Source organism: Bemisia tabaci, chromosome 3, assembly GCF_918797505.1.
Source record: "Bemisia tabaci chromosome 3, PGI_BMITA_v3".
NCBI lineage: Eukaryota > Metazoa > Arthropoda > Insecta > Hemiptera > Aleyrodidae > Bemisia > Bemisia tabaci.
This window is the reverse complement of record NC_092795.1, coordinates 19,294,020-19,308,800: the sequence shown is the minus strand read 5'-3', so window position 1 is coordinate 19,308,800 and position 14,781 is coordinate 19,294,020. Positions and strand designations below refer to the sequence as shown.

Below are 14,781 nucleotides of genomic sequence, written 5' to 3'. Positions count from 1 at the left end.
ATTAATTTTTGTATAGTTTCTTTCATCACAACTACGGCTCATTGAGATTCATATCGATGCCATTGCTTGGAAAAGGTTTTACAAATATTTACCACGTTTTAAAAACGTAAATGTTTTTAAAATGAAGTAATCAATTTCATTAAAAAAAAGAATGTGCATTTAAGGCATATTTAATATCGGAAATTTCAAGGATAGAAACGAAACCAAGTATTTACCAAGGACAATTTAAAAAGATGAATCAAAAGAAGAAATTAACATTTCATTTGAAATATGAGTTACGATAACAACACCTCATTCTCTCTTAATTTTCTCATTTAGATATTGTATATATAATTTTACACACGGATTAAAATATGACGCTTGAATTTGATTTTAGTGGACTTTACATTTGTGGACTTAATTTAGTGGACGTTTAAGTAATGGATTTAACAGTAGTGTGGGCTTTAGAACTGTGGACGTAAAAATTGTGGACAAAAAGTCTGTGGACGTTAAAAAAGTGGACATAAAGTCCGTGTGCCAAAATCCTAAACCCCGATTTTTCGACGTAAAATAACAAAAATACCTCTGTTTGAATTTTGTCCTGGAAGGGCATGTATGAAAAGAAGAAAGCAGGGAAAGCCGAGCGAGGTAAGGTAAGTTTGAGAGCGCGCGGCTAGATTCAGCGGTGCAAAGGGAGAAAAGCGTAAGAGCCTTCGGACGTTGCCAAATCTCCTTTGAAACGTCAAAAATTCTGGGGAAAATTTGCACCATTTTCCTTCCGATTCTTCGGAGAATTTTCAACGCAATTTTATCTAAAGTTTCAGAAAACTTCGAGGAAAAATACTCATGGCTTTCTTCAAAATTGAATTATTTCTTAAAGGAGATTTGGTGACGTTCGAATGCTCTTACGGTGAATTCCTCGGAGTGCCGAATCGTTTGATTGTATCGCGAAGGCGGGGGCGGGGGTGCGAGCTCCGGGTCGCACGCATTGCAACATCACTTGGACATATTTCTGCCAAACGGACCTATGTGCATTATGACGTGAGCCCTGTCGTGCATATATTCTTATGAGTCTCAGGGCTCATGTCTTAATGCACACAGTTCCGTTTGGCAGAAATACGTCCATTTGGCGGGTGGTTTTCGTTGTTTCAGATGGGCGGTATGGAGTGCGTGATAACTGGAATTATGGACGAGTTCTTCCACGATAGGCGACGGGAGCGAGCGCGTGAGGTCTTCGCTTTCTGCGCCATCCTCGTCTCCTTTCTCGTCGCCATCGTCAACGTCACACCCGTAAGTTATCCAACCCCCAAGCACCATACTCTGTAGTACACACTCAAATGAAAAAAAGAGGGAAAAAAACCAAACCAACCAAACTTAAATGGACCAGGGCCGGATTAAGGGGGTGGCCATATGGGCCGCGGCCTATGGCGGCAAATTTAGGGGGTGGCAAATTTTGCAATTTTTTTAAATGTAGGTATAAGAAAAATCGGATTCAGAAGAAAAATTATCAACGAGAAAAGGGGAATTGAATTTGACTTTAATCATGAATCTTCATCGATCAAATTACATCTCTCTTTCCTGCTGAGAGAATAGAAATTTCTAATTTTTTCGTTTTTCGGTATTACAAGAGACAGCATCTTTAATTAGTCGAGTTAGGAGAGGAACTAAACACGCAATTTGGCCTGGAGCTTAGCGCAGAGAGGAATGATGATGAGGACTTGAAAATAATGAAAAGGACAAGCCCTCGGCGCGGCGCGGCGGTCGGCATGTAACACATATAGGCGCCTACAAGACTGCATGAATACTTCACCCATTGCGTCAAACACTGTGCGGTCAGGAGCGGTTGGCGTGAAACTCATAGCGCCTACAAGACTACAGGAATACTTCACGCATTACGCCAAACACAGTGCGATCATCAGCGCGGCGCAGCGGCGGAAGTTAAAATTATTAAACCACATTTATGCTTGTTCTTTCATAATTTTTTGGTTCATTTCTTATAGATGGAGGACCTTGTCCATACAGAGACGATTTACGGAACTTAACTTTCGCGCAAAGTTCCGTGAAATTTTACCAGTAGTTTTGACAGGGCTTTCGCAAAAAGCGTATCCAACATGAGTAGGTAAACGCGTCTTATGCGCCTCTCCCCCTCCGTCACGTTCCAAGTCATTCGAAGTCAGTCATTCGAAGAGACAGCTCCTTTAATCAGTCGAGTTAATAGAGAAACCAGACTCGTAATTCGGCCTGGAGCGGCGCGGCGCGGCGCAGAGAGCATTGATGACGAGGACTTGAGATGAAAAGGAGAAACCCTCGGCGCAGCTATCGGCATGTAACACAGATTAGCGCCTACATGACCGCATGAATACTTCACGCATCGCGTCAAAAACAGTGCGCTCAGCTGCGGTCACCGTGAAAAGCACAGCGCCTACAAGACTGTAGGAATACTTCACGCAATGCGCCAAATACAGTGCACTCAGCGCGGCGCGGCGGCGGAAGTTAAAAATATTAAACCACATTTAAGTATGTTTGTTTTTCCATAATTCTTCGTTCATTTCTTATTAATGGAAGGCCTTGCCCACACAGAGATAGGTTTACGGAACACAAACATTCTCTCATAAAAAATCAAATTGCTCAGTTAAAGGCCCTTGCTGATGTGGCTTGGTGCCTTTCGGCTGTAAACGTGGTCCAAAGATACACTGGATGTCCTGCATGTATTCGTACGTTTTTTCAAGATAGGGTTTTTGATGAGGTTAGATTTTTCATGTGAAGAAGCGTGCACTCTGGAAAAATTGTACATGAACTCGATCTTAAAGTTTCTCTCGCGTCGAAGACATGAAAAGTTTGAATGATTTTCCCTGGAAAGCCCTAATTGTTTCCTTCGGTTCCTTTCTTTCTTGTTTTTACTAGGTGGAGGGAAGTGTATTTTGGGTACACTATCCCCAACCCCTCTTCTCCTAGGAACATAAAATATCCTCCATCATAGAGCAACCCTCCCTCAAAGTTTTGTCTCTAGAAATGAAAAAGTTACGGAGGTGATCAGTGAATTTTGGAATGCTCCGCGGGTGTATCTGCCGTATTTTTTTGGAGGGGGGGGGAAGGCACGACTTGTTTGGACTTAATTATCTATATAACCTGTGATTTCAGCAATGCTTTTGTTTTGGTTTTTTTGAAGAACAATTCCAACAATTCATTATTTCCGATACGGTATGACAGCAATGTAAAAAAAGACTCATTGTTCAGTGCATAAAACAGATAGAATGAGATTTAGTTTCAGAAAAAGAAAGGTCCAGACAGATTGACATCTAAATAATTGAAACTGTCCCGTCGAGAAGTGAGTCTTCTTCGATGACATCTTCTCTTGAACACTCATTACGTAAAGCGGAATCCTTCGCATTACCTTTAGCTATCGCCTTAGCAGTTGCTCAAAAGTATCGATTACTATCTACTTAAGATGTTGAAGTTCAATACACTCCATGAATAGTCGAACCTCATTGTCAGTTGATTGACTGCGGACTGCTCGAGGATGTTTATTGATACCGCTTATTTCTATCATACTGACTGTTAAAGAATCTGACTGAGTACTTAATTAAAATCAAACTGTCTCCGTTGGTTCGATTGTTTGTCCATTTCCTTTAAATACTATTAAGACGCAGCCGAGGTAGAGATAAATATGATCAGGCTACATTTTCATAACTTTCCACACCGGGCGACTCCCTACATTCGAGTAGATAGGCAACATCATCAGCTTCTTCCAAGTTAAAATCCTCTCAAGCATATCTCTTTTTCTCAAAAAGAGTCTAGTCATATCTCACAATTGAAAATGCTCCACAAGTTATGTATAGTCATATCAGTGCTATGCGGAGTCAGTGGCGATTTTGCAAATTGGCAAAATTCTTTTCCCTCAATTTAAATCCATTAAATATATCGATGTTAGGTGAGGCAAGCTGTCTCACCAAGAATCGATGGTTTTACATACATTTAAATGGAAGAAAAACAATATTACCAATTTGCAAAATCGCCTCCGCCCAGAGTCAAAAGGTACCTAACTCTATTTTAGTCATTTCGAGGTATTAGGAGAAAACCGCACGTCACCCCCACTGATTCCGATGTAGGTAGCAATTTTTGAAACTCCGTCACTCATAAACGGCACATTTTAGGTAATGCTATAACATTTTACACGCATCCACACGGAACCGTTATGGAAGGTTTCTAAAACACCACAAACTCGATTCTCACAAAATGTGACTTAGGTACCTTTTGACTCTGGGACACTAATGTTGTCACATGCAAAAAAATTCTCTCTCTAATTTACTGAATAAAAAGTAAGATTAGAATTTCGCGTTCGTTGCAAAGTGATACCAACATTTTCGAAAGATTTTTTTTCAATGTAAATATTTATGTTTGGTTCGGTACGAAACCATCCCAAAATGTAGAGATTGTCCATTTATCCATAGACAGAGGTCGTTCTTACGGAGTCTGAGGATACATTTCTAAAGGTTTTCTTATTTTCAACTCATGTGTTTCTTGTTCTTCTTTTCAACTCACTTGTTTCTTCTCCTTCTTTTCCTCTATTTTCGCGAGAGGGAGTTGAGGCTCACATGAGAGCCAACATTTGAGTAAACCGCATCCAGCTGCGTCATATACAAAAACTAAGTGGGAAAACTGCTTAGAGTCACGCTAAGTCACTAAATACTCGAGAGCAATTCTATGCTATTTTTATGTTTTGTTTTTTCCGCTCCCCAGGGTGGCATCTACGTGTTCCATCTGTTCGATAACTACTGCGCTGGCATCTCTTTGCTCTGCTCGGCGCTGTTTGAGGCCATCGCCGTCTCTTGGTTTTACGGTGCGTTCCACCTTTCATCAACTTTTTGCAGTGGCGAGGCGTGAATGGTCGATCATCGATATTTCCCGATTTAAAGCAATGGCAGAGAATCGATTATTAATGTGTTTGTTGCGAACATTCTGTTTATCGATCCTTTCCCAAAGCCCTGCATAGACGATCAAATTCCCGAACTAATTCCGATCAAAGTAACATCAAAGTGCCGGGAGTCATCAGTCTCAAACTCATTAATTTGCTTCATTTATAAATGAAAACTTGGCAGAAATGTTTCCTATGGCAGGAAATGATGAATTGTGGCACTCCGTTCTGATCTTACTTTGAACAAAAAAGTGCGGACCGTCAAAATTTGATGGTGACCATCAGTCATCAGCATGTCTACTTTGATCGGAATTGGTTCGAAATTTGATCGTCTATCAAGGGCTCAAGAGTTTAAATGGTATAGATCAATCGAAATATCGCAAAGCACGCCACGCCACAGACTTTTGATACACAAACCCCGCTATTAAAGAGCATGTTGGTGCTATGTTGAGATCATTCTGGTGGGTGAAACATGGTATCATCATAGTATCAACATGGTTCCAACAAATTTTATGTCAACGTTGTTCAGTGTTGATATCATGTTAGTCACTGTCGGAGGTTTCAGGACATTTTGTCAACGATTTTTTGTCCGCGCACCTTTTTTGTCCAGTAGTTTACGTCCACACGTAAAATAAGCAACAGTGACTTGGTTCAAGCGTTATATTTTTGTCGGTATGTAAAATTATATTGGCAATATGGAAATGAGAAATTGAGAGAGAAGGAGGTGTTGTTATGGTTGCTCATTTTCTAAATGAAATGTTATTACTTTCTCCTTTTGAATAATCTTTTTAAATTGTCATTGGTGAATATTTGGTTTTATTTCTATCCTTAAAATATATTGAATGTACAATATACCTTAAATATGTATAGGTACTTTTTTTTTATTTTTTTATTTTTTCTTTACGAAATTATTACTTCATTTTGAAAACATGTATATTTTTAAAACGTGACAAATATTTGTAAAACCTTTTCCAAGCTACATTAATCTCAATGAGCCGCAGTTGTGCCGACAGAAACTGCAAAAACGAATAAAAGAGGAAAAAAACCAAGAAGCACGCAATCTTAGTTTTAACCCATTTGTACATCGATCTAGAGTCAAATACGTCAAATTTTGAGCGTTTCGTTGCGCGTGGACCTCGCTGCAGCACAAGAAAAGCCCAAAATGTAAAAGAAAAAATTAAAGCACTTTAGAAATCATTAAATTTGACACGGAACCACCAATATTGAAAAAACACACATGATAATATTATTCTCCTTTGATAAATTGATAATATTTTTTTTACCATCAATCTAAATGAGAATAATCAATGCAGAGTGTGCTAACATGTCAAAATCATGAGTTAAAAAAACGCTAAATATTAAAGCCTAACAGAGCGGAGCGGCGTGCTGCCAGCGCGAGAGGCTCACTAGCGCCTACAAACCTAAGTGGATACTTCACGCATTGCACAATGCTTGAAGTATCCACTTAGGTTTGTAGGCGCCAATGCGCGTTCCGCGCTGGCCGCCCGCCCGCCGTGCGGCGGCGCCTGAAGCAACTATCTCACAACAGAGGTGTTGCACAGTATTATACGAAATTGAACGTATTAAGAGTGACAGGCATCCTTTAAAAGTACAGATCTTACCTCGCAAAATAAATCAATATACTTATCGTACACAAGAAAAATCTAAGAGCCTTTAGCTGAGGCAAATATAGAGGTTTATCCGGTTCAGGTATAACAAGGTGGGAATTTTTTGAAATATAGTTTAGTCCTATTACACCAAAGAGGTGTAGAAAGTTTTAGTGAATTTTGTCTCATGGAATTGACGCTCCCCCATTTTTACGAAAACTCTCAACTGTATATTATTCTCCGTTGGACCAAACAGACAAAACAAAAAAACAAGCAATAACCCTCATTCTTCCAAGACATTATATATTTTCATCCAAAAACGTTGGGATCAGTTGTCGCTTGTATTTACATGTGGGCTAATTAACTTTGGGTTTCAACTGGCACGTGGACCAAAACTTTCGTGCTGAAAAAACGCGTGGACGTAAATTACTGGAAAAAACAGGTGCGCGGACAAAAAATCGTAGACGAGATGTCCTATAACCCTGTTGGAGAATGTGACCGATGAGGTACCATGTTGGTACAATGTTGATAGTAGGTGGGTGTTAACATAGTGTCATATTTACTTCCTCTTCATAGTGATAGTTTCTGGAAAAAAAATCGAATTGATAAATCATATTATCATGCTGTTAAAAAGGGCAGCCAAGGACTAAGTATGCAAAATCGAATATTCTTCGAAATTCCACAAATCCAAGTAAGAAGAATCGGATGTCTTCTTTACAAGAAACTAGGAGTAAAGGAAAATGCAGTACGTAGATTTTGCTGTTATTCTCGACAAGACAGCACTTAATTCACACGATCCAGCAATAGAACATGGCGCTGAAAATTTCAACTCTTTCTGTAGAATTCTACCTGTTAGATTTATTTTGAATTATTTCGATACACAACTTCAAAAGCAATCAGGGGATGTCAGATACTATTGTTCTGCAATATATCGACGAATAAATTTCTTGCTTTTTAAAGGAAGGGTTGAACTATGATTGAAAGTTCCTTTCAAAAACCTGACTGAATCCCAGATGATCACCTGAATGGTTATCATCTCCGGCTAAGGTAGAATAGAATCCCTCATTTCCTCTGTTGACCACGTCACGGTTTTCATACTATAGAGAAAATTAATCGTAAGATTTTACACCGGGGGCGGCACTTCTTAGGCTGCAAAAGATATTTATTCAATAGAGGAAAGTACCTCTAATTTACGGTTACTCTGTCCACGCATGATTTCACGCAAAGCGTATATATAGTTCGAATTTATGAGGCCAGTTTTCTGATTCCAGGACTAGAAAAGTTTTCTCAAGATATTGAGGATATGATTGGTTCAAAGCCCGGGTTGTATTGGAGGATTTGTTGGAAGTTCATCAGCCCATCCTTTATAATTGTGAGTACACGTGATGCTTTCTATTCAATCATTGTGAAGACGTAAGGGGCGGAAGGACAACGTTGTAAAGTTTTATCCACAGTTTTCAACTCTTTTACCATTGATGAAGGCACGTCTTGTATTGAGTATTTCTGGGAATTTTCGTTCAATTCTCAATGAATGCACACAAAAGATTCGAAAAAATTTAGATACGTAGAAAATAAATGGATCGTCAAGTCAAACTTTGAAACGTTGCAATTTAATAAAGTGTTTTATTCTCTGATTATCCTTAATTTTATACTTAATTTGTTATCAGGCAATCCACGCAAGTTTAACCTAGGCACATGATCTCGTGACGTAATTTTTTTTTACTTATTTATAAGCAATTCTTGTTTATGCTTCCTGATTGACGGTATGAACAAAGTTGTTCCCAGGCTCTTGATAACAAAATGTATTTAAGTATACATTTTAAAATGAATGTATTAGTTCAATGATTATTGAATCTTCCCCAGTAAGTATGTAATAATGAGGTTTATTTTTCTAAGGATGCTCCTGAGCTATATTATTGCCCTCCTGAGAAGGAGGAATCACACGCGGATCCAATGATGGGGGGGGGGGGGGCGAAGAAGGCGTAAGCCTCTCCCCGGTCGCCCGAAAACAAGGAGGAAGAGAGAAGGAAGGAACAGAGGAAAAAGAAGGAAAGATACCTACATTTAGTAATCATTCACGACGACATTTACGCAAACTATATATTAGAGGCTTCAAAAATTCAAGAATTTTCCAGAGGAGATCCCCGGACCTCACTTTCGCCCCCCCCCCCCCCCCCCCCCCACCCTTCGATCGATGTGACTGGATCCGTTTATGGGAAGAAAGACTGGAGAAGGCACACTGAAAAAAAATTCTCGGCGTTTTTACCACGGTCCGTTGGTACCTTTTCTATCTCACTTTTTTTTTACCAATTATTGGTAATTTTACCAAGACAGACCGGTAAGCTTACCTAAAAACCGATATTTTTACTGTTTTCTCAGGTAAGAATACCACTTTTATTGGTAATCAATTCCCGGTAACTTTGCCATTTTATCTCGGTAATTCTACCACAGTCGATAAAAAATATTGGCGTTTTTACCAAGGTCTAGTAAAATTACCGAGAAAGTTCAATGATTTTACCGAAATTTCTCGGTAAAATTACCAATTCCATAAATGGTAATTTTACCGAGAAAAAACTGGGATCAAATAGAACCCTGAACTCTTGGTAATTTTACCCTTTTCTCAGTAAATACACCGAGATTTTTTTTTCAGTGCACGTTTTCGGAGCTATTGATTAAAATAACTGAAGTTGATGTTGGAGTTGAACATTTTACTGATATGATTGATTTAAGGGTGTGGTGATGTTCGATCTGTTCGACCACAAATCCTTGGAGTACAACAACTACGACTACCCAGTTTGGGCGGAGCTCGCGGGGTGGGCCTTAGCTCTGTCCGCCATCCTCATGATCCCAATCGTCGCTGCTATTCAGCTTATCAAGACTCCTGGAACACTCAAAGAGGTAATTTTGTTCCATCCACTTCCATTGATCCCAAAATCCATTGAGATAAATGAGTGGCGTATTGAAAAATGTACTCCCGATGTTAATTTGATGTTAAAAAGATAGTTCACGGTCTTTTAAAAGAACCATCGATGCATGGCGATTCGTAATTTAGCGATTTCATGAGTAAGTTCTTTAGGCCATAATGCATTTTTTTAGGATATAACATTTTGTCGAAAACGAGAGGTGGTTCTTCAGCACAGGAGAATGTGTCTATCGTCGATCGATCAATGGATGGTTTTTGTATTTCAGAAAGATTCTTTAAACATTTCCGAACATTGCATCATGCTAGAGTCCGCCAGATAGTTTTATACAAAATTTGAGGAGAAAAAATTTGAAACTGGCATCTCACTGTAGTTCAATTTGGCATAATTTCAGCGTAAAAGGTCTATGGTGACAATTGGATTGCATTTTCCGAACAGGAACCAACAGCATTCCAATGTTGCTCGGGTTGTGCGACTTACATTATGGAATGAAATTACTGAAATCGTGTAAAAAAAGTTTACAAAGGTAATTTTCGTCTTGAATTCATAGTTTATTGGGAGTAAAGATTAAACTTGTTTCGATGATCAGTCGATTGACGGTTGCACGATCTTAGCGACATTGGAGTGCTTTAGGTTCCCTTTTGCAAAATGCAATCTAATTTACAACGACGAGTTTTCCGAGTATTGTCAGCGAGTTGGTCATTTGAACATACGCCATTTGCTCTCTTTAAACGCAATTTCACAAGCGGCAGGGTGTTTTATAAGTATCTGCTTGTTGCGTTGCTCCTCACGCCGACGTTATATTTCTCACTTTTCAGCGATTTGCCTACTGTATCACGCCAGTGGACGAACACGAAAGTCTCGCAAAAGGAAAACCGGTATCAAGATTCAAGTGCAGGCATTGGCTCTACGTCTGATGGAGACAATAATACAAGTTTCCAGCATCGTATCGCCAAATCGACTAAGCTTCGATGTGATTGGTTCATTCGAAAAATTTCACAAGGAAGCTGCGCCGCTGAGAGTGCGGAGGAAGTCAGTGCGCCTTCATTTGTTCGGTATGCAACACGGATAGTCGTCGAGCTGTAATAGTTGCGTCCAGGCGTTTCCATCGATCCATTCCTTTTTCACCTCATGACAACAGTCTTGATGATGATGCTTGTAAATTTTGCTTGTAACACTGTGTTGAACGTTACAGCAACATTATTTTTTGACTTCTTAAAGAAATTGCTAAATAACACTGCCACATTATCGCAGTGCAAGCTCTGGGGAAACAGTCGTACGTCTTTTATGACGCTCGATGTGAATTTTCAAGGTGCTCAAATGAGCTGTATTGTCGTCGGCGGGCATTAGGTCTAACAATGAGTCCGGGCCAATTCATTGCGAGCGATTCCCGAACAGACATTTCATCGCGGACGATTCCCGAATGAATCTTCGTCCTATCACTTTTTCTAGATGATATAATACGCAGCATCAGTTGGTCAACATATCAGTTGAATCGGTACGTGCAAAAACCGCTAGCGTCCATTTTTCTAGTCTTCAGTTTTTTGAGTTGATAATAATTTTTAAGAGTCGATACAACCATACAAGTGATGAAAGGACTCGTTTTGGGATTAAGGTACCCAGAGACGAGTATTAACGCCACTTTCGTGGTTTCATCAAACTCCGAAAAGTATTGTCATCTCAAAAAAACTGAAGACTAGAAAAAGGGACAAGAGCCATTCTCGCACGTCCGATTCAGTTGTCTTCTCTTTTTTAACGAATGTGGCTCCTAGTTGGTAAATGACAGTCTATAGTGATGAAGTATCCATGCAAAAACTGTCTGCGACAATTGTTCAGCGGGCAACAGGCTGCGATAAATTGTCCGAACATCTCAACGTCTGACAATACCCTCGACTAGGATCATTCCTTGAGTATTGAGTAATGCCACTATATTAGTTACGCAAATATTTGAGTAGAATATTAATAACGTTTTCGCGATATAAACCCTATAATTTTCATAAAAAAATTTACACGCATTCTTAAAAGTATCATATTAACCTCCCCTCCATGTATACTCCAGCTGCTTCGGTAGCAAAAAATATGTGTAGCTCAACTATCTCATCATGGCAATTATTTACGCGTAAATCCAAGGTCAGTTTAATCCTAACAAATGTTAAATAAGGATTCCACAAATTCTACCTGTCCTTTGAGACTATTAACGGCCCCACTGGAATAAGTACCGTCAAGAGAGAAAATTCGAGAAAAAATTTATTTCGAACCATCGCACACAAGGTGTTTAAATGCTGTCGAGAATTCCACGCCCCAGGCGATGCGTGTTTTTTCATACGTCTCAAGTTTCTTGATCTAATTATGACACAAAAAATGGTGAAGTAGTCTCAGCAGGTAAAAGTTGACTTAGAAAACTCAAAGCACCCTTCGATGTATAACCACTAGCGGCGTCGCGTCGTAAGGATATTATTTCTACCTGTAATTGGCGTAAAAATACTCTGTAGACAGGTTTTTAGGTCTTACGCATAGCGGTGATTTTCAAAACCTAGCACCATGGTCGACCCTGTTCTATAACCAGCCGTTGATTGTCTTAATTTTATTTTCTGGATGTGAATGGAAAAACGCCCTGTATGACCTCCAGCTAGTTTGAAATCTATTTTTGCAGCGATGGGGGCAATGGTCAATAGTATGTAAGTACTAGTGAGTTCACACAAACATTTTTGGCCACCAAGTCGTAGCTGATTAAGACTCGTAGATTGTGAATAATTGTCTCTTCCCAACATTCGTCTGGGATTTTTAGTAGATGCTACTCCTCCTCATTTAGGAAAATCTGTCTTCCCTCATAGCTACATTACTGTTGCAACTTCCGTTTCTAATGATTGAATTCTCCGCCAAAAGAGGAAGTAGCAGTTTTGACAAAGTAGAGGGGTCATTAATTATTTCGATTATTTGTCAATACAGTTTAACAAATTCTTGGTGAATGATTTTGAGAATGCTCTGGGCATAGTGAGTTTAGCACACTGTCTGCAAAATTCAATCCCTATACAAATACGCAAATGGCTTTTTTGAGATACTTAAATTATTGAACTATTCACTGTGCCAATGTTTACGGCTATGTTAATCTTTTGATAGACGCAGTTTATGAACATGAGGTAACATTTTAATGGACAGAGGAATTGTGGGGCAAAAATATGTTTGAATAAAACATGAACCAGGTTTGAGCCAATTTCCCTCGTAAGGTGGCAAAAATTAAATAGACAAAGAGTAGATTTTCTGATATTTTGTGAGTACACGATTGCAACACTTTTGGTTATTCTTGTTTAAGTTTTGAAAGGCAGTAGTTGTATCTGTGAGAGCTTCTTCATTAATCCTTACTTTCTGGACCTGTAATTATTTTTTTATTCGAAAAAAGAGACAAATAATATTTCTTGGTCTATCATGCATTTAATGTATTTTTTTTAAAGTCTTGAAGGTTCGATTTTTACTCTAAATACTATCATCCATCTTCTCTCTGATATTTAATCATTTTACTTTGTTTTTAAGCTCGTTCATTGCTGGCAAGTGGCGGGCCGTGTTTCGTGCACCAAAATACAATTATAAACTATATATATTTTATCGTATTTCAGCGTGTAGCTGCGATCATATTTGTAAATAGTTATAAATAAATGCATTATACATACAGTGTAGTTTAAATAGCAGATTTGAAATTATGTAAATAAATTTATTTTGTGAGAGAGCGCTGATGAAGGAAGCGCTCTTTCAATTGGTGCCAATTTTAGCCTTTCATTTATTTCCTCTCACACCGAACGCATGGAAAACAAGTCGGATGAACAACAAGTCTACCTATACGCCCCACAATGGAAAGAGTCAATGGGAAAACTCGGACAAATTTGGGAAACTTTGAATGTTCATTACTCCGTGATTACAATACGTCGAGGTCTTAAAAGTGGTTCCATAGGTCCCATCAGTATTCTAGTAAAGTTTACTTTAAAAAACACACCTTAAACTTTAACATTTGAAAAAATACCCATCGAAATTTGCAAGTTTTGTAAACAAATTCATGTCCGACCGCTTCCATTGACTGGATCCACTGTGCGCCCTACGGCTATCAAAGCAGCGTATCCTAATTCCTGAGTCTTTGCGATCATGTGTGATCATCGGCGTAAGTAACTTTGCAGCGTGATAAATTGAAGGGGAATTACTACGAATACAAGTGAATTCGAGCATCACGTGAATCTTGCTTGTCAAAGATACTTGGTCATATTATACTGAAACGTCCATAGTGTTACGGTATTAATTGCTTCATATAGTATTTTAATTTTCTCAATATCCAAGAATACGACTCTGACGAAATTCAGAGACGTTCTTTAAAACGTCCTAAGTTCATCATCTCTTCTAATTCCCTCACAGAAGTAACACTTCAAACGGTCAGAGTTTAGCAGAGAGGAAACAAGTCGTACCAAGTTGGCCACCGAAAAAAAGGAGTTTGACGTTTTAGACCTCCTTTAAAATTGTACTTAATGTTAAGGGTAAAGCTTAACCCTTGCTTTTATATTCTAAATATTGAATCTAAGCTTTGCATTTTTGACAGGAGAGTATTTACGTCTACCTGAGCTCAAACTAACTCTCACCTAATGTTCGTATCAAAATGTGACTTGACTCCATTCTACTTAATTCATTCCAAATGATATCTCAGGAAAAAAATAATTTTAATTCTAAGAATTTTTAAAACACATATGAGAGTGTCGTTAATTTGACATGGCGAATCTGTGCATAGGTACTTAATTTTCTTTTCTGAGCTGTACTGTTATTACTGCTTTTCCCTCTTGTTAAGGAAACAACTTCTTATTCATGTCGGTTCATTTCCTCATGATGCTCCTTCCAAGGTTGGTCCTTGGTCCACCGCTCATATCACCTTATGAGTGTTGACTTTCTGCGATTCCAGAAATTTGTGATCAAACAGCCTCTTTTGAGCCAGTCAACCTGCAAGCTGATTATTGAAATTGATAGGCAAAGCTATAAACAAAGAGGACACAGGGAGTACGGAGCTATTCTATTGGTTAGTTTGGGTGGTTATTACGGACTAAGGGAACTAACGATGAACTGACTAAAGGGTCTTTCGTGAGTTGCCGTTAGTTAGTCTATTATCTACCTCCTTTGTCCATTGTAACCACCCGCTCCCACCAATAGGATCATCCCTCCATATCCTTCTTGTATTCTACGTCTATAGCTTTGTCTATCTATTTTAACAATCAGTTCGCTGAGGGGGATTCGTGAGTTGCCGTAAGTTAGTCTATTACCTACCTCCTCTGTCCATTGCAACCACCCGCTTCCACCAATAGGATCCCTTCATGTCCTTCTTGTCTTCTAC

At 38.9% G+C, this 14,781-nt stretch overlaps 1 protein-coding gene across 3 annotated transcripts in view; it reads left to right on the top strand.

Moving 5' to 3' along the window:
* LOC109035083 (sodium-dependent noradrenaline transporter) overlaps positions 1 to 13,183 on the top strand; it is a 61,771-nt gene extending 48,588 nt beyond the window's left edge. For all 3 annotated transcript variants that reach the window (XM_019048565.2, XM_019048564.2, XM_072297967.1), the window contains 5 exons: positions 1,132 to 1,269; positions 4,720 to 4,819; positions 7,773 to 7,873; positions 9,232 to 9,399; positions 10,241 to 13,183. In XM_019048565.2, the coding sequence (XP_018904110.2) occupies positions 1,132 to 1,269; positions 4,720 to 4,819; positions 7,773 to 7,873; positions 9,232 to 9,399; positions 10,241 to 10,339 (606 nt within the window). In that variant the 3' untranslated portion in view covers positions 10,340 to 13,183. The remainder of the gene's footprint in view (positions 1 to 1,131; positions 1,270 to 4,719; positions 4,820 to 7,772; positions 7,874 to 9,231; positions 9,400 to 10,240) is intronic.
* Positions 13,184 to 14,781: the final 1,598 nt, after the last annotated feature.